We start from the raw sequence: 21,995 nt of genomic DNA, 5'->3' as shown, positions 1-21,995 counted from the left end.
TTTGGGCCCCATTTTGAATTCCCACGCTGCCTGCCACCAGAACCATACAGCCAGCTGTCCTAGTCCCCAGTCTGCAAGCTCGGAGTGGGGGACCAGGCTCAGACTCCCCCCAGCTCCCAGCACTATGTGCTCTGTGCCCAGAAATAAAAGAATGAATAAATCCATAATGAAAGAAAGGTGTGTGTATGTGTTTTGTGTGTGAGTGTTGGGGCCACAACCCAGAGGCATCCCTTCCTCGGGGCTTTGGAGCCTGCAGAGCTGTTCCCACGGGAATCTGCAGTAGGTGCCAGGCAGGGAAGGAAGCCAGACGCCAGGCCCCAGCCTAGGAAGCTGTTGCTGAAAACAGAGAGGGCTGGTCCTTGGGTGGACCTAGCAGGTGCCCGGGCTGGATTGTTCCTCCATCCAGTTCTCTCAGGACTCTGGCAGCTCCTCTCCCCCTGGAGGAGCATTTCTAGTTGTAAGCCAAGCTCCTTATACAGCTGCCTCTGGCAACCCCATCGTGGTTATAAAAATAATCCTGTCTTGGGGACCTGCTACATGCTAGAAACTTTGGTAAGTACCTCATGGCAACACCTCTAGCCTTCAGAGGGGCTCTTAGAAGTGAAGTGACTTGCCTCAGATCACACTGTTAGTGAGGGGCCAAGAATCCAGCAAAATCAGGAATCTTATTAGAGACTAAGCCTCATATTGGAGACTGACTCATTCCTTCATCTTCGATCTAGGAAGAAACAGAAGCTCAGAGAGGGCAAATCCCTTGCCTAAGTCACACAGCCAGTTAGCTTCAGAGCTGCGATTTGAATTCAGGTTTGGGGCTTCACAGGCCATGTGGGAGACTGAACTTGAGGACTCCGGTTTACTCCCATCACCCTCCTGCCCTCCCCACTCCCAACCTCTTATATGACACTTGAAATTTTCCGTCACTCCCTCCCCCTGGGAACGCCCTCATCCTCCAGTTTCCATGACAGCACAATCTCCCCATCCTCCTCCTTCTTCTCAACAGCTTCTCATTCTCCACAGCGGCTCCTGAGCCTAGAGGGATTCCCAGGCTGGGTCCCCCGTTTCTTCTTTCTCTTCATGACTCGTTCTGAAAGCTCATCTACCTTCCTTCTAGGTCTCTAGCTCTGACCTGCACTGCAACTCCACTTCTAAGTAATGAAGGCAACTTACCATGTGCTAAGAGCTTCCTTCAGTGCTGGGGCCTTTACAGCAGGTCCTCGAATAACGTTTCATTCAAGGTCATGTCATTAGAACACTGATGAGGGGAAAAAAATGGATTCCTGGCCAGGGCCACTGTGTGGCGTTTGCACGTTCTCCCATGTCTGTGTGGGATCCCAAAAATATGCACGTGAGGTGAATAGGCATGTCTAAATGGTCCCTGTCTGAGTGAGTGTGGGTGTGTGTGTGAGTGGGTCTTTGGAGGAAAGGTGTCCTGTCCAGGGTAGGGTCCTGCCTTGTGCCCTGAGCTGCCTTGTGCCCTGAGCTGCCAGGAGAGGCTCTGGCCACCTGCAGTCCTGAACTAGAATAAGCGGGTTGAAAAATAATTATCTTGTTTTTATTAATCTTTTTTGTTATACATACATTACTCATTAAATCCTCACAACGACCCCATGAAGGAAGTTCATTTTACAGAGGAGGGAACTGAGGCACAGAGAGGGAAAGCCAAGATCTGACTCTAGCCTCAATCACTGAAACTGTAGGACATTTTGGAACCAGAGGCAAAAACCTCCCTCCCACCTCCTGAAAAGAGAGAAATAGAAATTTGGGGGGAAATCAGACCTACTCCACAGCCTTGAGAGCCTTGTGATGATCTAGAATTACACTGTCAATTTGGAGTTATAAAATGCAGCATGCACAGTACATTTTGAAATGTGAAGAGCTGGAGAGTGCAAGAAGGAACAAAAGTTCATAGAAAATTGCCCTTTCCTTCAGATTTTTTTTTGGTTTTAAGTCTTCAGAAACCTCATCCTGGGTTCCAGATACTAAGGTTCTTCTACTTCAATGATGCCTGGAATTCACTGGATACTTGGACCCTGGAGTTCTACTGCCCTGAGTTCTGCCACCACTAACAAGCTCTGTGACTTAGAGGTGACTGGCTTTACCTCTCTGAGCCTGACTTCCCTCTAAAATAAGAGTAATACTATTTTTCCCACTCCCCACCCAATGTCCGCCAAGGGTTAGCATCAGAACCACTCAGTTAAGTTCCATGCTTCAGCTGCACACAGCTTCTTGGGTTTGCCAAGCACTTGAACATTTCCATGATTTTGCACACGCTGTGCCCTCCTCCTGGTGGCCAACCCCTAGTCATCCTTTAAGGTCCTCTGACCCCTTTCCACCTCTTCCAGAATTGCTACAAATGTTTCAGTAAAAAGCTAGGAAAGGCACTTTCCTATGACATCCTCCCCGGGGCTTTGTCACTGCAGGCATCAATCACACTGAGATGCAGTGATCTGTTTATGCTTTGTCTCCCTGCACAGGCTCAAACTTTCTGAGGGCAGAGGTGTGTCTGACTCATTTCCAAATTCCAGTGCCCAATGTGCACAGCCTGGCATGCAGTAGATTTCAATACGTTTTGCTTTACCTTAAATGCAATGTGGTCTGAACCCAGCCCCTGCTGAGCCCAGGACAAACTTATACATGAGAAGTGGTAAAAGGGAGCCAGATCTGTCATAGGCACAGGAAATGTCAGTGAGCAGACCTGGAGCAGCCTTGAGACAGGCCTGTCCTGGGAGACGTTGAAGGGGACACAGTCCTTGCAAGAATAAGCAGAATTGGATCCAATGTCACCTCCTTCAGGAGTCTTCCCCAGTTCCTAAATTGTCCCCTTCCTCTGACATCTCCCCAAGGCATTCTCAGGAGGGGTCCCAAAGTGATAAGCAGTGTCCAGGAGTGTTCCTGCCTTGCTGATACTCACCCCCATTCAGACACAGAGGTCTCTATGGTCACAGGCTCCATTTGGATGGTGAAGGTGATAAGGTGAGCTGGCACCTCAGGCCTAGGAGGCTTAGCAGGCTGGATGTGAGTGCTGGGCACTGCCCCACATCTTCCAGGGCACTAGTGGAGCCTTTCCTGGAGGAAAAATGTCCCAGGTCCTCAGCTTTCGGGGACCTCACCCTGAAAAATGGGCTGTACTTTGCCCACTAAGGGCATCCCTACTTCTAATGTGCCCAAAGCCCATCTTGGTGTCTAATCCCCCAACCCCGTGAATGATAGTTCAGCCCCTGTTGGAGTGACAGCCTCCCAGACAGCGGAAAGGCTTTTGTTCCAAGGAAATGACTGTCAAGGGAAAAGAAGTATATTGTTCTTTCTTTTTTTCTTTTTTTTTTTTTTTGGTTTGAGACAAAGACGTCAATTTCTTTCTATCTGTCCCAAAAAGGGAAGAAAATTAAATTTGTTTTTACAAGGATGTCAGAATACAGCTTCAATAGGGAGTCAGGATATATGCCTGAGGCAGTGTCTATGGGGGTGGGGGTGGGGATGAGGCACCGGAAACAAGGACAGACCCTGATATTGGGGGAAGCAAAGATCTGAGAATGCCTGAATAAAATGCCAACCAAATGAAGAGAAGAACTTCTATGCCTAGCTCTCAGTGGAACCCCCCCTCGGCTTGGAGGGGGCAGCTAGAACAGGTGGGGGACCTGGAAGTCTAGGGGGAAAGAGAGAGGGTGGCACACATTGATATTAGCATAACAGTTATAAAAGCCTTGCCCCCCAGTTCCTTCAGTCAGGTCCCTGTGTGGGCAGTTCCAGCTCACTGGAAACACTGGACACACTGGGCACAGCCAGATGTTAGAAGGGAGAGGATTTCTCCGAGGTTCTTCTCAGGAGCCAAAGACCCAGAGCCTGGGAGGAGGGAAACTGCACTGGTGCTTCAGCCGCCCCACCCAGTTCCAGGTGCACTTACTCTCCAGAGAGCTCTAACTCGCGGTCTTCTGTCCTCCAGCACCTGGGCCAGAGAAGCCAGGGTTCTAGAGACACCCCCCCCCCAAAAAAAAAGCAGCTGCCCTCTGGCTCTAAGACCTAACCTCAAAGCAGAACCACCTCCCACTTCCCACTTCAGTCCCCTACCACCATCCCTTGGTACAGACGCTGACCTGCAGCTCTGTTTTTTTGGAACTGAAGCCACCGCACCTCCTTACTCCTTCTGAGCCCCGATAGAACTGGGGGCTGGGGATCCTACCCAAACTGAGGCCCTGTCCCACTACCCTATCTTGGAGCCACTGGCCCTGCTCCACTGTCGTGTCCCAACCCCCAGGGGGACGCAGTGCTGGGGACACGACTCTGATGCCGAGGCACTTCTGCCCATTCCAAGGAAATGACTGTCAAGGAGAGACAAGGTATACGTATTTCTCTCCTTCTCTCTCTATTTTATTTTCTCTTTATTTATAAAGATGTCAAGTTGAAGGACCTCGGCGAGCCCCTCCTCTTGCTAGAACTTGAGGCTGGGACCTACCCCAAAGTTGAGGCCCCTATCTCCTGCACATAGGCCCTTTCTCGGCGGCCCAATCTGGAGCAGTAGCCACGCCTCATTGTCCTGTCCTTCCAACTCACTCCAAAAGAGGCCCCTGCTCACTTACACAGAGGCCCAACCGTTCAGCTGAATTCTCAGACCACTGCCCCTCTTGAGTCCTGGGCCCAGGATCTTCAGGTCTCGAGCAGGATCCTCATTCCCACGGGCTCGGCTCAGGGTTAGAACTCGAGGCTGTCCCAAGGTTGAGGTCCCGCCCCACTGTAGAGGTGCCGCTTATCTGCCCAGTTCTAGAGCCACAGGTCCCACTCCTCTGGAGTCGCTAGCTCCTCCTCCTGCCCCCCGTCCCAGAGCCCTCCATCGTGCGCTCAATCCAGAGGCACCGCCCCACTGTCCTGCCCTCTGCCCCGCCCCAGACCAGCGATCCACCCACTTCCGGAGCCCCATCTTTCGGCCCCTGCATTCATTGTCTCAAGCCCAGCCCCCTTCTCCAAAACCGAGGCCTCCTTCCGCTCCCTTCCGCGTCGTGGCCCCCGCCCCCATTAGGACTCGGTGTGACCGCCAGGTCACTCCGGAGGGGTGTGCGGCGGGCCGGTCGGTCCTGGTCAGGGACCGTCGGTCGGGGTGCAGGCGGTCACCCGTTCGCGGGCCGTGGCTTCGCGGGCGCGGCTGAAGCTACTGGGCTCCGGGCGGCCGCAGGGCGAGCGGCAGAGCTGGCGGAAGCAGCGCTTGAAGTTCTCATCGAGGAAGGCGTAGAGCACGGGGTTGAGGCTGCTGTTGGCATAGCCGAGCGCGATGCACAGGTGCAGCGCGGCCACCACGAGAGGGTCGCGGCGGTCGATGTCCACCAGCGTCCAGACGATGACGAAGATATGGATGGGCGCCCAGCACACCACGAAGGCGCCCACCACCACTAGCACCATGCGCGTGATACGCCGCAGACTGCGGTCCTTCTCCTTGGAACCTGACAGCAGGCGCACACTGCGCAGGCGCAGAAGCATAAGCCCGTAGCATACCGTGATGATGAGAATGGGTACGACGAAGGCGAAGAGGAACACGCAGATCTTGGTCACCGTGTCCCAGTACCAGCTGGGGCTGGGGAACTGGAGCGTGCACACCACTGCCCCATCTGGGCGGAGGAAACAAGGAAAGACAGACAGGGGTGAGGGGCTTGTGGGCCTAGGGGGCCCTGCCTGCCTGTTGGGCCACTCTTCTCACCCTTGTCAAGTTCCACTGCCTCCTCCTGGCCTTTGCTCCAGGTGATTCTTCTACCTGGAATGTCCTTCACTTCTGCACTTGATGAACTCTTATTCATCCTTCAAGACCCCAGCAGGATTGGCCCTAATCTACAAGGTCTTCCTATAGTCTTTCCTAGTCCCCGCCCCCTTTTTTTTGGTGGAAAGAAAAGCAGGTTTATTCAAAACGCCTGCATTCTGTGAGGGTGATGGACTCCTGTCCAAAATCCATCCCTTCCCAGTCCCTTTATAAGCCTCTATGTCCATGGGCAACAGTAATGATATAATTTAGCCCAAGCCCACTAGATGCCAGACATTATGATAACTCAAAACACCCCACACGTTTTCAAAGTAGCTTCAGTGGGGATAATATTGCTAAAGTGACATAAAGAGCATGAGTTAACAGCAGGACTCAGGTCCTACTAACTGCGTGGCGTGGCCTTAGGCAAATTATTCAACCTTTCCGAGAGCTTCCATAAAGTGGGACTAATAACAGGACCTAAACCTGTGAGGATTAAATGGGCCAAGGCAGGTAAAGCACAGTGGGGTTCAAGCTCTTGGTACCCTCACAGGGCTGAGGGGTAGATACATGTGGGAGTCCAGAAGTCAGGGTAGGGCTGGGCAGGCAGACCTCAGCTTAACGATAAGAACTTTCTGACTGCCAGACTTGTCCAGAGATAAGAGGGGCACCCAGGATGCAGTGAGCTCCCTGTTTTTGGAGGGGGGGTTAGGGCTGGATTAGCACCTTAGGGGATGTTGTGAAATAAAGATGCAGGGCTGAGGATGGCCCAGGAGACTCCCAAGGCTCTTGGGATTCTGGAATTGAGGAGCCATACAGTGTGATTTGGAGCCTGAGAGTTGTGAAAAGGGGACTGGGAACCCACAGAGTGGACACAGGACATCAGTCTGGCAAGATACACACGGATGACTGAGTCCAAGGGCTTCATTGTACAGGTGGTAGAACCAGGCCCAGAGAGGAGGAGTACTCGTCCAAGGTCACACAGCAAGTGGCATAAAGAACCAACAAGTGCCGATGGCACACTGGGGAAATGATCTGTTTGTGTGTGTGTGTGTGTGTGTGTGAGAAAGAGAGAGAGAGAGAGAGAGAGAGAGAGAGAGAGAGAGAGAGAGAGAGAGAGAGAATGTGGAGTGAGGAGGCCCATCTGGCCTGGCCCCCAGCAGGGCTGCAGTTAATGGCCTGTAAACTGAAGGCTGACAGTGAGGAATGGTACCCAGCTGCTGAGTCAAAACCAACAGCTCAGAGACTATAAGGGCACTGGGGCTTCTATCCTTGTGAGAGTCAAGGGTGGCCAAGAAGCCCCCACCAGGCCCATTACCCTTCCCCTCTACCACAGCACTGATGATCTGCAAACTTTCACTCCAGAGGCCAAAAGGAGCAACAGATATGGGGGCAGGAGCCTTGGGTTCTAGCCAAATTCCACCAAGTGTCTGGCTGTGTGACCCTAAGTAAACCATCTGACCTCTCTGATTCTCAGTTTCCTTACAGTCAGATGGAGCTAGGAGTCCCTGCCTTGTCTATCTCACAGGCTGAATCTTTCTACGAGCTGCTATTATTTATTGGGCCTTGGCAATGAGGCAGGCCTTGCCCTTAGTGTTTTACACATATAACCTCATTTAATCTTCTCAACACCCCATGATAGAGTGTGGCTCAGATAGGTTAGTGACCAGGGTTCTTTGGCACCCTGCTAGGGTCATGTGACCAGCTATCACTAGGAAGAGATGGGCCAAAACATTTAAAAATGGTTGTGCTTTCTCACTACTTCCTCTGCATATTCATTTGCGGGCCAGATGCCAGCAGTGGAGGCTTCCAAAACCATCATTTGGAGCCTGGATCCCTAAATGACTGTGGAATAGAGCCCTTTTTTCTCTTTTTCACATTGGACTGTGATGTGAGTGAGAAATAATACTGTGTTAAGCCACTGAGCTTTGACGACTGTTACAGCAGCTACCCTGCCTGACATAGGTGTTTACGATACTAATTACCATTTTACTCTGAGGAAATGCACCTAGCTGTCACTCTCTGAAGGCTAATCTCTACACCCCGCTTTGAGCCAATGGCTTTCAAATTGGGGTGGAATGGAATTTGGGATGGGACTGCATATCTTGTGGCCTCCATTGCTCACTGGTCAGTGACACCCTCACCCCATTGGTCATCCATCCATCTCCTTATAGGACAGTCATCCACACACTTCTGGCCAGAGTCTACATGCACATAGATCAACCATCCATAATCCCACTTAGAAATTTCCTTTGGCCAGCAACCCATATGACCACGGACCAGTCATTCATCCTCACAAGTCAACCATTCACATTCCCCATTGGCCGGCCATTCACATTCCCACTGGTTGACACTCCATACTCCCACTGGCCAGCCATCCACACTTACATTGATCAGCAATCCATAACCTCCACTGGTGAGCCACCTACACCCACCCTGGTAAGTGGGATGCAAACCCACAGAGCCCCATGTGCTGCCTCCTGGGGTCAGTGGCCTGTACCACGTCTCCCTCTCCCTCACTCACTCACCCCGGGGACGAGTCACAGCCATGATCATGATGGGTACACCAACACCCGAGGCCAGGACCCAGATGCAAATGTTGATCAGCTTGGCCTTGGCGGGTGTGCGGAAATCCAGAGCCTTGACAGGGTGGCAGACGGCGATATAGCGGTCGACACTCATCATGGTGAGTGTGAAGATGCTGGTGAACATATTGTAGTAGTCAATGGAAAGCACAGCCTTGCAGAGCAGTTCCCCAAAGGGCCACGTCTCCATCAGGTACTTGGCGCTCTGGAAGGGCAGCGTGCTGGTAGCCAGTGCATCTGCCAAGGCCAGGTTGAAGATGTAGATGTTGGTGGCCGTCTTCATCTTAGTGTACCTTAAAAGGAAGTGCATGTATAACTGTTCCATTTCAGATTGCAGTTTCACATGAAACTCAGGGAGTCGACATGACTGGCCCCAGGTCACACACAGGAGCAGAAGGTGAGGAGCAGCGGTGGGACTGGAACCCTAAACAATCTGATTCCACAGCACTCCTTCCAACTATAACAGACGCAAAAGGATTTCTCTGACTGGGGGCAACTTTGGCAGAAGGTATTTTAGGAAAAGCCCTTATCTTCTGAGAGGTACTAAGCAATAAGGTTAAAGATAAAACTGGATTCCAGAGGAAAAAAGGTCAAGGTTCTAATCCTGCCTCTACTATTTATCAGCTGAGTGACGCTGCGCTAGTAACTTGAACTCTCTAAACCTCAGTGTCCATAACTGTAAAAAGAGGTGTGATACTTTTACCAACCTCACTGGGTTGTTATAAAATTTAATGAGATGATAAAGCTTTTAGCCCTGAGCCCAAAGCATGTTAAGTGCTCAGTATTTGAGAGCTGTTGTTATTCTTCATATACAAAGAATGAAGGGGGTGGGGGCTAGACCAGAGTGACCTGACCCTCTACCCCTGACCTGGCTTTTGGAAATGACTGGCCAGCTCTGAGGAAGGGACTCTGCCTAGCAGACTGACTGGGCCTTAGTTTGTCCTCCACAGTAGACCGGGGCTCCTAATCCTTCCTGCAGACCATCTTATCCCCATGCAGCTGGACTCACCCAGCTGTGGGGAAGGACAGCAGGTGACAGTGTCACACATCTGATCCAGAGCACGAGTCCAGGTGTCCAAGCCAGATGTCTGCAACCACGCCTGCACCCAAAACTCTCCAACATCCCTCCATGCCCTATGCTGCCGCACAGCTGCCCGTACAACTGGCCCCTTGTTTGGCCAACATTTAAGGTCACGGCCCCTTCTGGGCTAGGCACTGGGGAGACTGGAGGAGGCTGCCTACACTGACAGACTGCCCCCGTGAAGTGTGATCATCTCAGAGACACACAGGTACACCCAGGCCGGGGTAAGAACGGCTTTCCTGTCCCTGGAATGATCTGAGAAACCCAACGAAGGGTTGCATGAATGACTCCTCAAATTTCAGAGCAGAAGAGCCCTGAGAAGTTAAGAAGAAGTGATTTTATGCAAGGACTTCCCCCAGAATTACCGGAAGAATCTGTGAAAAATGCAGATTCTTGGACCCCCCCACTCCAGACCGTCTAGATCTTAATCTTTGAAAATCTTTATCTTTTAGAAGAACGCCCCCCACACACCCCCAAGTGATTCTTACGGACTCTAAGGTTTGAGAAAGACTATGTAGCCTAAAGCCCATACTGGGGCGAGATGGGGAAACCGACCCAAGGTCACACACAGCGACAGTGGCAGACCCAAGCAAGAACTTACAGCTCCTGACTCCCAGACCAGGGCTCTCTCTCCATTCTACCCTAAGGGTGGCATCACACTGTGTGTCTCTACCCATCTGATACCCCTGATACCATGCTGAGCCCCAGGCACCCAGGATGAGTGCCCTCAATGGGTTTTGAATGACTGAACAAGCTCGTGTCATGAAGTGACTGATTTGTTTGGTTTAGAAAAAATTTTGACTCACTCATTGCCCTCCTCAAGGCCAGCATCTGTCCTACTCCCTCCCAGAATAGCTGTCATTTGCCCTGAGGTTGGAGAAGCAAAAAGTTTTGCTCGGAGACAGCAGAATTGCAAGGATTGGGAAGTCTGTCTTCAGGGGGATGCAGGATCACAGCTGTGTGGGAGACGGTCTCAACCCCACAGCTGACTCGTCTAATTTTGCTTCTTTTACGCAGAACAATTAGAGGCTGTTCTTTGCCTGCTATTTTGATTTGCGAAGGATCCTTCAATTCCCAGAGGGGGCTGGGATGCTGGGAAGTGGGTGATGAAGCCGCTGTAGCTGGTCCAGGCAGGGCTGAGAGGCGCAGGGCTGACTGCCAGCCAGAGCCCCAGCCGCGCCTCTCCTCACACGCCTCCCCCACCCATCAGCTAACCAGCGCCATGCCCTGTCCTATTGACCTCCTCAGAAATCATGGCACTTCCCTGCTCTCAAGGCCCTGGGGGCTCCCCAGAGTTCTCACCACATTCCACAAACTGGCCCAGACCGCCTCTTTGGCCTCGGCTCCCAGAACCTGCCCCTTGATGGATATGCCCCACCCCCTGGCCTCTGCTATTCCCTGGGACACATCAAGCCCACTTCCACCTCAGGGCCTCTGGATTGCTGCTGTCTCTGCCTGGACCCTTCAACCCCCAAATTTTGCATGGCTTGCTCCTTCACTCAACTCAGGACTCTATTCAAAGGTCGCCTCCTCAGAGAGGCTGCCGAGATCTTCCTATGTAAAGTGCCCCTCTCCCCATCACCACTCTCTATATCTCCTAACACTGCTTCATTTTTCTTTATAGCATGAACCACAGCCTGACTTACCTTTATCTTCTTTTCTCTTCATTTGTCTCTCTAACCCACGTAAGCGGGGCAGATTTTGTCCATTTTGTTCCCCGCTGTCTCATGGGCCCTACCAAATAGTCCCTGGCAAATATTAGGCGTGTGCACGAATATCTGTCCATTTATTGTATGGACATTTGTTGTGCACATGTCTTAGTCCAAGCCTCATCAGGGACCACCCGGCAGCCTCTGCCCCACAAGTCCTCATCCACGTCAGTCAGGCTGTTCACTCTAAAAGGCAGATTTGAAAAAAATAAAAAATAAAAAAATAATAATAATAAAAGGCAGATTTGCTGAGGACAGTCTACCGCTGACAACCCTTCTGTGGTTCCCCAGTGCCATTTGGATAAAACCCAAACTCCTCAGGCTGGCATTCCATCTGGGTAGTCCCCTTCCCCACGTCCGGTCACCTCTGTGGTTCCACAGACATTCAGACTAGCAGGCCCTCGCTCCAAGAGGCAGCCAGTGTAATGGCTTGGTGGGAACCCTTCCAAACCACTTATATGTATACAGCTTTTAATAAAATTTTATTTCTGCCAATGTAGTACAATTACATAGTGTAAAAAGTCACCCAGTACTATAATGAAAACAGGTGCCCCTCTGCCCTCCCCTTCCTCACTCTTCTGTCTTGCTCCCCAGAGGCCATTACTTTTCATGTTTTCAGTTAGTCTTCTAGTGATTAGCTCCATAATTCTAAATAATATGCTTAAATGGCTATTTCTTGATTTTATCAATTTTAGACAGTATCTGTTGATGTTTGTATTCAGGTAAGCCAGGCTAGGCAGCAGTAACAAACTATCCCGAAATCTCGGTGGCTTACCACAATACACATTTTTTCCTCACCCTTTCGGAGTCCCTCCAAAGTGCCTCCAGGACAACTGTATTCCATGAGGCAATTCCAGCCTGCTTCAGTCTCACGGCTCTACCATGTTACCCAGAGGCCTCCTTGATCAAGAGGGAGAAGAGACAGCGGCAGAGCCATCTAAGCTTCAGTCGAGCTGCAACACGGCACTGCCACCTGAAGCCGACCGACTAGAACTAGTCATGTGGCCCCGCCCAACTGCAAGGGGCTGAGAAGGAGTCTTTGAGGTGCCCAGTCTTTGAGGAGAACCAGAGGTTAGTGAACACTAGTAATGTCCCCTACCAACTCCCTATTATGGTAAGTGAGGATTCACTCTTACACGACTCAACTCCACTTCTTTTCTCCATCCTCCGAATACACTTTTACCACAATTTTTAAATTTTTAGTAAAGTTGATATTCAGAGTTTATACATTTTTTTTAAGGGTTTACATTCTTATGACTTTGTAGCTATCATCCCCCTGCTGAGCCAAGTGGTATGCGATCATTACATTTATTGTCCACTACAGATTTTTGTTTTTCCTGGAATTAATAATTGCTTCTTTTTTTCCATTTGCTTAGTTCTGTGTACATATTGCGCAATCTCCTCAAACACGCCAACAGACCCATAAAATGCCTTTTCCACGCAGTCACATAGTCTATCAGTTCCTTTTGTTCTCCTAGTGATCTACTTCCTGGAGCCTCCCTCCTCCCCTTTCAATCTGGGAGCGGTTGCTTTCTAGACCAGCTGCACACCCGTCTTCCTGTGTTAGAGCACCGGTTTTCTGGCTTGCAAGTCTTTCTTATTTTGGTTTATGACCTTATTTTGGTGGAGCACATCCTCTAATTACTTCCTAAGAAAGCACATAAGAAGAAAAATTGTTACTCTTGCATGTCTGAAAATGTCTTTCTTCTGTCCATACATCTGATTTCTTTGACTGTATATGGAATAGTAGGTTGGAAATCATTTTCCATCAGAATTTTGAAGGCCTGGCTCTCTCTTATCTTCTAGTTCACAGTGTTGTCACTGAGGTATCTGAACCATTCTGATTCCTGATGATTCATATGTTATCTGTCCTCCCTACCGCCAAAACTTGTAGGATCTTCTTTTTATCCCTAGTACTCTGACATTTGTGGTGATGTGCCTTAGGGTGGTTCTTTTTCATTTCTACTGGGCCCTGTCAGTCTGAAGATTCATGTCCTTCAGGATGAAAGGTCTTCACATCATTTCCCCCCTCTGCTTTTCCTGGACTCCCTGGACAATCTTGTATTCAGACACTGGGTCTCCTGGATTGATCCTCACATTTTCTTACCTTATCTCCATCTCTTTGTCTTTTTGGGACAAAAAGACATCTTCTGGGAAATTTCCTTTTCATTATCTCTCATCCTTTATATTGACTTTTTAAAACTTATGGCTCTCATGTTTTATTTTCCCAGTGTCCTTTCTTCTTATTCCTTTTTATATAGCATCTTATTTTATGGACACAATATCTTCTTTTATCTCTCTACGGATACTAATAGTTTTTGTTTTGTATTTTCTTCTGCTCTCTGCATTATTCTTTTTTTTGTTGTGTTTTGTTTTTAAACATTTGTTTGTCTATTTGTCTGTTTTGGCCTTTCTCTTCTATCCTGGAGACTTCCTTCAAATATCTGGTGATATGTGTGACTAAAGGTTGCACTTTCAGTGAAGCACTGAATAACTAATTAGCAGATGTGTGTGTGTGTGTGTGTGTGTGTGTGTGAGTGTGGGGGCCTTGTGAACTGGTGGGCTTCACTGTGAGGGAACTGAGTGAAGAACTGATTTTATACTGGAAGACATCTAAATATTAGTGTTTGTAGTTGTCTTCTCTGGGACCTTCAGAAAAGAATCTGGGGGGCACATTTCTGGATAGCAAAGATGGAGAAGGTGTCTGGGGATCCCCTCCATTTTCCATTTGGTATCTTGTTCTCACCCTTTCTGTGTCTGCTGGTCCTAAGTTCAGAGTTTCTCTAGGTTAACTTCTCTAGGGGAAAAAAAAACGTAACTTCCTGCCGAATGGAGGGGTAGTCAGTCGCCTGATTGCGCAGGGTACAAGGATGGGGGAGCAGGCTAAGGGTCTCACTGCTCCCTCTACAGATAGTCAATCCCCAACCCCTCTTTTCAGTCCCACACCTCACCCCTGCTCAGCTTGTTACTCCTCTTCCAATTGCTTTTCATCATCCAAATGTGTGCTGACATGTCTTAAGGAATGTAAACTGAGACACAAGAGGTAAAATGACTTGCCCAAGGTCACATGACCCGTAAGTGGCAGAGCTGGTATTTAACTCCACAGTCTAGTGCCAACACCTGGTAATGACTCTGCTATACTGCCCCTCAGTGCTTGTTACCTTCCTTCCTGCCCCACTCTCACAGTTAGTGAAAAGGTCAAAAAATGTGAACTTGTTATAAGCCAAGGTTTGTTCATTCATCCAGTAGGTATTAATTGAGCATCTGGTATGTGCCAGGCAGTAAGTAAGGGATACAGGAGAGATGACAATCTTGACTTCTTGAAATTTATGGTCTTAGGGAGGGGGCAGACATTGAACAAATTGCTGCACTAATTACTGTACAGTTACCCACTGTTGCCACTCTACCATGAAGGATAAAAACAGGGTATAGTGATAGACATTACCCAGTGGGAGTGGGAGGGGGCTTGTGGAAAAAACCTGGCTTAGATTGGAAAGTCAATGATGGCTTCTCTGAGGAGGTGTGCTATGAACTGAAATTCATGTTAAATTCACGTTAAAGCCCTAACCCCCAATGCGATGGCATTTGGAAATGACGACTTTGGGAGATGATTACGATTGGATGAGGTCGTGGGGGTGGGGCCCGCATGACACCTGAGAAAGAGTGTGTCTCTTCTTATAAGGGCACTAATCTCTCTCTCTCTCTCTCTCTCTCTCGCTCTCTCTCTCTCTCTCTCTCCTTGCCAGGTAAGGACACAGCAAGAAGGCAGCCATCTACAAGCCACAAACAGAAACCAGAAGCCAACCATGCTGGCACCTTGATCTTGGACTTTAGCTTCCAGAACTGTGAGAAAATAAATTTCTGTTATTTAAGCTACCCAGTCTATGCCATTTTGTTATGGAGCTTCACGCTAAGACAAGATAATATTTCCGCCATGTTGGGAAGAATGAGAAGGAGCCAGCCATGGGAATATAAGGGGTAGGTTGTTTCAGACAGAAAGAACAGCATGTGCAAAGACCCTGTGGCAGGAAAGAGATTGATGAGGTGCAGGAATGGTCAGAAATCACATGTGACTAACAGGCAGTAAGCTGAAGAGGAAGCAACAAGACATGAAGCAGGACAAGTGAGCAAGGGTCAAAATCATGCAGAACCTTTGGGCAATAGCAAGAAGTTTTGATTTTATTCTGAGTGCAACAGGAAGCCACTAGAGATTTTAAGCAGGGCAGTGATGTGGTCTGATTTGTGTGTATTTCTTAAAAGATCACTCTGATTACTGTGTGGAGCCTAAATGAAGGGCACAGCAAGAGTGGGTGAGAGACTGAATTTTCTAGAAAGATAAATCACTTATTGCCCCACCCCCAAAATCCTAATATCGGTCTCTAATTCTTGTGGGTTTTTTTTTAATTTCAAAAAGTTGTGGCTATAACATTAGACCCTCTTGCCTTACACTATATTAAAAAAATTAACTCACAATGGATAAAGGAGCTAAATGTAAGAGCTAAAATTATAAAACCCTTAGAAGAAAACAAGGGGAAAACTTCTCGACATTGGATTTGGCAATGGTTACTTAGATAGGATACCAAAATCACAGGCAACAAAAGAAAACATAGATAAATTGGGCCAAATCAAAATTAAAACTTTTGTGCATCAAAGGACACTCTCAACAGAGTAAAAAAGCCACCCATAAAATGGGAGAAAATATTTGGAAATCATATATCTGATAAGAGATTAATATTCAGAATATATACAGAATTAAAACTCAATGATAAAAAAATCAGATTTAAAAATGGGCAAAGGACTTGAATATATATTTCTCTAAAGATATACAAATGACCATTAAGCACATGAAAAGATGTTCAACATTCTAAATCATTAGAGAAATGTAAACCAAAATCACAATGAGATACCACTTCATACCTATCAGGATGGCTACTATTATTATAATAAAAATAAATAAATAAAAAATAACAAATGTTGGGGCCGGCCCGGTGGCTCAGGTGGTTAGAGCTCCATGCTCCTAACTCCAAAGGCTGCCAGTTCGATTCCCACATGGGCCAGTGGGCTCTCAACCACAAGGTTGCAGGTTCGATTCCTCGAGTCCTGCAAGGGATGGTGGGCTCCGCCCCCTGCAACTAAGATTGAACACAGCACCTTGAGCTGAGCTGCCGCTGAGCTCCCGGATGGCTCAGTTGGTTGGAGTGCGTCCTCTCAACCACAAGGATGCCACTTTGACTCCCACAAGGGATGGTGGGCTGCGCCCCCTGCAACTAGCAACGGCAACTGGACCTGGAGCTGAGCTGCGCCCTCCACAACTAAGACTGAAAGGACAACTTGAAGCTGAACGGCACCCTCCACAACTAAGATTGAAAGGACAACAACTTGACTTAGAAAAAAGGCCTGGAAGTACACACTGTTCCCCAATAAAGTCCGGTTCCCCTTCCCCAATAAAATATTTTTAAAAAATAAAAGAATTAAAAATAACAAATGTTGGCAAGGATGTAGAAAAATGGAACCCTTGTGCACTGTGGGAGTATGTGAGGTCTGACAATTCAGTTCACAAACTTGTTGCAACGATGTTGCTAATCTTTTTTGATATCAGAGGGATTATTCATTATGAATTTGAACCAACTGGACAAACACTTAACCAAGTTTATTATTTGGAAGTGCTGAAAAGGCTGCATGAAAAAGTTAGACGACCTGAACTTTTTGCCAACAATTCATGGGTCTTGCATCATGACAACGCACCAGCTGTGAGGGAGTTTTGAACCAGCAAACAAATAACTGTGTTGGAACACCTTCCCTGCTCACCTGATCTGGCCCCCAATGACTTTTTTCTTGACCCAAAGCTAAAGGAAATATTGAAAGGAAGACATTTTGATGACATTCAGGACATCAAGGGTAATACTATGACAGCTCTGATGGCCATTCCAGAAAAAGAGTTCCAAAATTGCTTTCAAGGGTGGACTAGGCGCTGACATCGGTGCATAGTTTCCCAAGGGGAGCACTTCGAAGGTGACCATAGTGATACTCAGCAATAAGGTATGTAGCACTTTTTCTAGGATGAGTTCGCGAACATAATTGTCACACCTTCATAAAATGGTGCAGATGCTATGCATGGTGATTCCGCAAAAAAACTAAAAGTAGAATTGCCATTTGATCCACGAATTCCACTTCTGGGCGTATACCCAAAAGAATTAAAAGTAGGGTCTCAAATATATTTCATAGCAGCACTGTTCATAGCAGCACTATTCACAATAGCCAAAAGGTGGTAGCAACCCAAGCGTCCATCAGCAAATGAATGGATAAACCAAATGTGGTCCATACACACAATGGAATATTATTCAGCCTTTAGAAGTAAGGAAATGCTGACACGTGCTAAAACACGGGTGAACCTTGAGGACACTGTGCCACGTTAAATAAGTCAGTCACAAAAAGACAAATACTGTATGACTCCACTTATATGAGGTACTGAGAGTAGTTGGATTGATAGAGACAGAAAGGAGAGTGGAGGTTTCCGGGGGCTGGGAGAAGAGGGTAATGAGGAATTATTATTGAATGAGTATGGAATTTCAGTTGGGGAAGATGAAAAGAGTTCTGGAGATGGATGGTGGTGATGGCTGCACAACAATGTGAATGTACTTATTAAGGTCACTGAACTGTACACTTAAAAATGGTTAAAATGGTAAATTTTATGGTATTTTGCCACATTACAAAACAAAAAAAAGAGGTGGGTAATCAAGAGCTGTCACTGTGTCTATTTTCTAAGCTTGAGAATGCAGCGAGGGAATACTTCAGAGCCATTCAGATCTTGGCTCCTTAACATACTTCGCTGTGTGGTCTTGGATAAATTATTTCACCTCTCCGAACCTGTTATTTTGTTGGTAATTTCAGTGTAATCATGCTTTTTTGGAGCCAACACATGTAAAAGTGTCTCACCTCCTGGCCAGCTCTAGACAAGAATTGGCCATCCTTTTGGGTTTTTGTTCTTCTGATATTTTTCTGCTGTTTTCATAAGGTTCAATCCTCACCATTAGACCCCACCCTGAAGGTGAGGACAGTGAGCTCTGGCTGCACCTCTATTGACTCTGAGATGCATTAGGAAACGCTTTGCTTTCTTTCTAAATCAAAATCCCGAGTAGCTCATCTTGAATAATGCAGCTGCCAGAGAATTTGCTGCCAAATAACTTTCTCTGTCCTCGGCGAGGCTTCCTTTACACAAAGCATTGAGTTTCAGAGCCCTGCACGCATCCTATCATCTGTCAAACAAGCCCCATTGTCAGGGAAGATCATCACCACCTCTATTAATTTTCCTTCAATATGAAGGAGCGTGTTCTGTGACTGAAGCACATCCAGGGAGGGCCACATTAAAACTGGGCTTCTCAGATGACAAGTATGCTCCCAGGAAGAATTTTCTCCCCCAGGCACATCCGGGGCCATTGGTTGGACTGGCTGAAGGCCTGAGCCCAGAAGGTAAAAACATTCCCTCCTGTGTGCAAGGCCTGATGGGACTAGTCTGACAGCTCTGGGTGGGTTGTGTGTCTCTTTTAAGCAATACTCTCTGAGTATCTTTTCTTTCATGTGCCAGGCACTACGCCAAAAGCAGCAAATGCATGATTTCATTTCATCCTCACTGCAGCCCTGAGTGTTAAAACCATTTTCATTCTACCGAGGAGCTAAGTTAGGTAGCTCACCCGAAGACACAGCTAGGCAGTGACAGTGACAGGATGCAAACTTAGGTCTGGTTTCCAGAGCCAACGCTCCTAACCGCTTGGATCTGTGCTTTGCTGTTCACTGGCCCCCGTCTCCTTGCCACCTGCACTACTTTCTCAAACACTGGCCGCGGCAAGGGGCCCAATCAAGTGGAGTAAACTGGTCCAGAGGTGGTCTGGCTCCATAACATTCATCTGGGTTCCACACATTCCTGCACCCTGCTATGTCAAGGGGTTTGGAGACAATCTGCTCACAGTCCTGATGGGGTTAGGGAGAGAGAGACGTATACACATCAGAACAATATTGGACACAACCCCAGGGCCCAGGAGGGCGAGGCAGAGAGGTCAATTCAGAACAAAACATACACCTCTGCTCACCAGGAGGCGGCAACCTGGACGACGATGTACCAGGTCTTTCTCAGACCTGATTGTATATACACTCCTTACACCTGTGTTTTGTTTTTCAATAGACAGTAAACGTTTGTTGGACACCGACTGTGTGCCAGCCACTGGGAAAGCATTTTGTATCATTTAATCCTCCTCGCACTCCTACAACAGTAGACAGCATTTGTGATTTCCAATTTATAGAGAACTTGCCCAAGGAGGCTGAGTCCGAAAGACGCTGAGCGGAGATTCAAACCCAGTGCCCTTCCCTGACACCCAGGAGCCTTCCTCCAGACTTCGGTTTCAGATGCTCTCTTGTGGACCCAAAGTACTCCGTGCACCCCTCACATACTCTGTTTGACAATTAAAATATAATAAGTTCCCCAAAAGCATGGCATTTGTCTTGATCACCACTACGCACCTAAAACTTACAGCAGCCACTAGCACAAAGCAGGTGCTCCAAACACATTTGGTGAATGAATGAATGTCAACGTGTCTGTCTCCCACACTAGACTGGGACATCCTTCAGGCAAGAACCATGTCCCCTTCATGCTGTACAGAGGGGACATAGCATTTACTGGAGTGCTCCCTGTGGACATAGGAGTCAAGGTGCCCCGATCCTTGGAGGTAACCCGTCTCAGTGTAAAGAGCCCAATTGGAACAGCCCTTCTCCCCTCCCTCCCTCTCTCCTTCTTCCTTCCTCCCCCCCTCCCTTCTATCCTCAACCCAGACGAACCCAGGTCCCCTGAAGGACATCTGAGCCTGCCCCTGTTTGCCCCGAATCTGAGATGACTCAGCTCTACAATGGCAAAGGGAAATGTTGGATCATTTATCCCAAACAGCTAATTTGTTTTCAACTAAACTGAGGGGAATTTTGTTTTCCACTTAAGCACAACAGCCCATGTGGGTCAAAGTCAGAGCAAGAGACCTAAAAACAAAAACAATAACTGCAACAGCAACAAGGTAAGAGCATCCACCCTCAATGGATGGAGCATCCACCCTCAGTGGATATGGCTCCTTGAGGAGCCAAATCAAACAAAATGTCTTCAGCCTAGATCAAAACTCCTTTGGTCCCAAACAGCATGGATTGCTGAGTATCTAGAATTAATTTTATTCTCAAATGCTTTTTGAGATGTCAAAAATAACAGCTGTTCACTATAAAATGCTCAAACAATACAGAATCATTTAATGAAGAAAGCTTAAAAACTACCATTAATATTACAGACCATCGTTACAGATAACATGCAAACATACACCCTGTTTTCTATAAATGGGATCTTGCTCTAATGCTGTTATATAACCTGTTTCTTTCTCTCAGAAATATACTGTGACCATCTTCCTATAACCATAGATACAAATTAACGTAATTCTTGGTGACTGTTATTCTAGTCCAGAGGCCAACAAACTTTTCCTGCAAAGAGCCAGCAAATAAATATTTTAGCCTTTGTAGGTCACATAAGGTTGCATATTCTTCTTTCGTTTTTTATTAAACAATCCTTTAAAAGTATAAAAGCATTTTTAGCTCAAGAACCATACAAAACCAGACTGCAGGCTGGGTCTAGTATCATTTATAGATACTAAAGTTCCCGAATAAAGCTACTTACTAAGTACCCGATAGAAAGATATATAGGCTGTTTCCATTTTTTTATAATTATTAAGAATGCTGTAATAAACATTTCAGTGCACAAAGCTACCCGAGGGTCTCCTAAGGAAAAACTCCTAGAATCTAAGAGCTAGAAGGACCCTTCACAGTAAGGGCTCCATGTGGACAGGAGTCAAGGTGCCCTGATCCTGGAGTACCACGGGGTACTCCAGTTTCTGTTTGAGTCTGTCCGGAAACAGGGAACTTGCCACCTGCAGGCAGAATCCATCCCATTGTTGGGACAACTCACAGGGTAGGCAAGTTCTTTTTTTTTTCTTTCTTTCTTTTGGAGACTGCCTTCTTCTCGCCTGGCACTGTATTTCCTGGTTCTGTTCATGGAACCACAGAATCTAAACCTAACCCTTTCCTTTCCACGTTGGAAAATGGCGATATCAACAGTACCCACCTCCTCCAGCTGAAGTGAGACCTCCGTTAATACAAGTCAGTGCTCCGTACATGTTATGTAGCTGTTATGGCTGGTTGTAAGCTGCCTTCTCAGCAGTGTGTGGCCATTCTTGGAGCCCCCATCTTGGTTTGTCCTCATGCGTTCATGAATGTGATTATCTGAATAAAGGTGACACACCCTCTTAGGTTAATGGAGAGCCTAAGATGATGCAGGTAAATCACGTTGCAGGCACACAGGTATCATGTTTCCCCGAAAATAAGACCTAGCCAGACCATCAGCTCTAATGCGTCTTTTGGAGCAAAACTTAATATATATCCAGTCTTATTTTAATATAATATATAAGACCCGGTCTTACAGAATAAAATAGAATAGACTAGAACAGAACAGAATAGAATACCAAGTCGAATAGAATAGAATAGGAGACTGGATCTTATATAATATAATGTAATATAACATAATATAATACTGGGTCTTATATTAATTTTTGCTCCAAAAGACACATTTGAGCTGATGGTCCAGCTAGGTCTTATTTTCGGGGAAACACGGTAGTGCTCATGCATGGCCTTCTCCCATCTTTCCAGGCAAGTAAATGAGGCCAAATCCATCTTTCTGTGGGACTTATAACCTCAAATCCACTAATGTGGACATATGCCCCAGCCAGCAGAGCTGGCCTCTGTGGACAGATTTCCAGGTTTCTGCCCCATGGCTGGCTGTATCCACCCATACCCAAATGTGGTTTTCAGTGTTTCTTACCTCACTG

At 47.5% G+C, this 21,995-nt stretch overlaps 1 protein-coding gene across 1 annotated transcript in view; it reads right to left on the bottom strand.

Moving 5' to 3' along the window:
* Positions 1–945: 945 nt before the first annotated feature.
* Positions 946–21,995, bottom strand: part of OPRD1 (opioid receptor delta 1) — a 37,287-nt gene continuing 16,237 nt past the window's right edge. Inside the window, exons 2-3 of the mRNA XM_033115868.1 lie at positions 8,248–8,597; positions 946–5,594 (exon numbers count right to left, since the gene is read on the bottom strand). Of these exons, the coding sequence (XP_032971759.1) occupies positions 5,071–5,594; positions 8,248–8,597 (874 nt within the window). The 3' untranslated portion in view covers positions 946–5,070. The remainder of the gene's footprint in view (positions 5,595–8,247; positions 8,598–21,995) is intronic.

This window comes from Rhinolophus ferrumequinum, chromosome 9 (genome assembly GCF_004115265.2).
Source record: "Rhinolophus ferrumequinum isolate MPI-CBG mRhiFer1 chromosome 9, mRhiFer1_v1.p, whole genome shotgun sequence".
Lineage (NCBI taxonomy): Eukaryota > Metazoa > Chordata > Mammalia > Chiroptera > Rhinolophidae > Rhinolophus > Rhinolophus ferrumequinum.
Note: the sequence above shows the minus strand (reverse complement) of the source record. Positions and strands in the feature narration are given on the sequence as shown.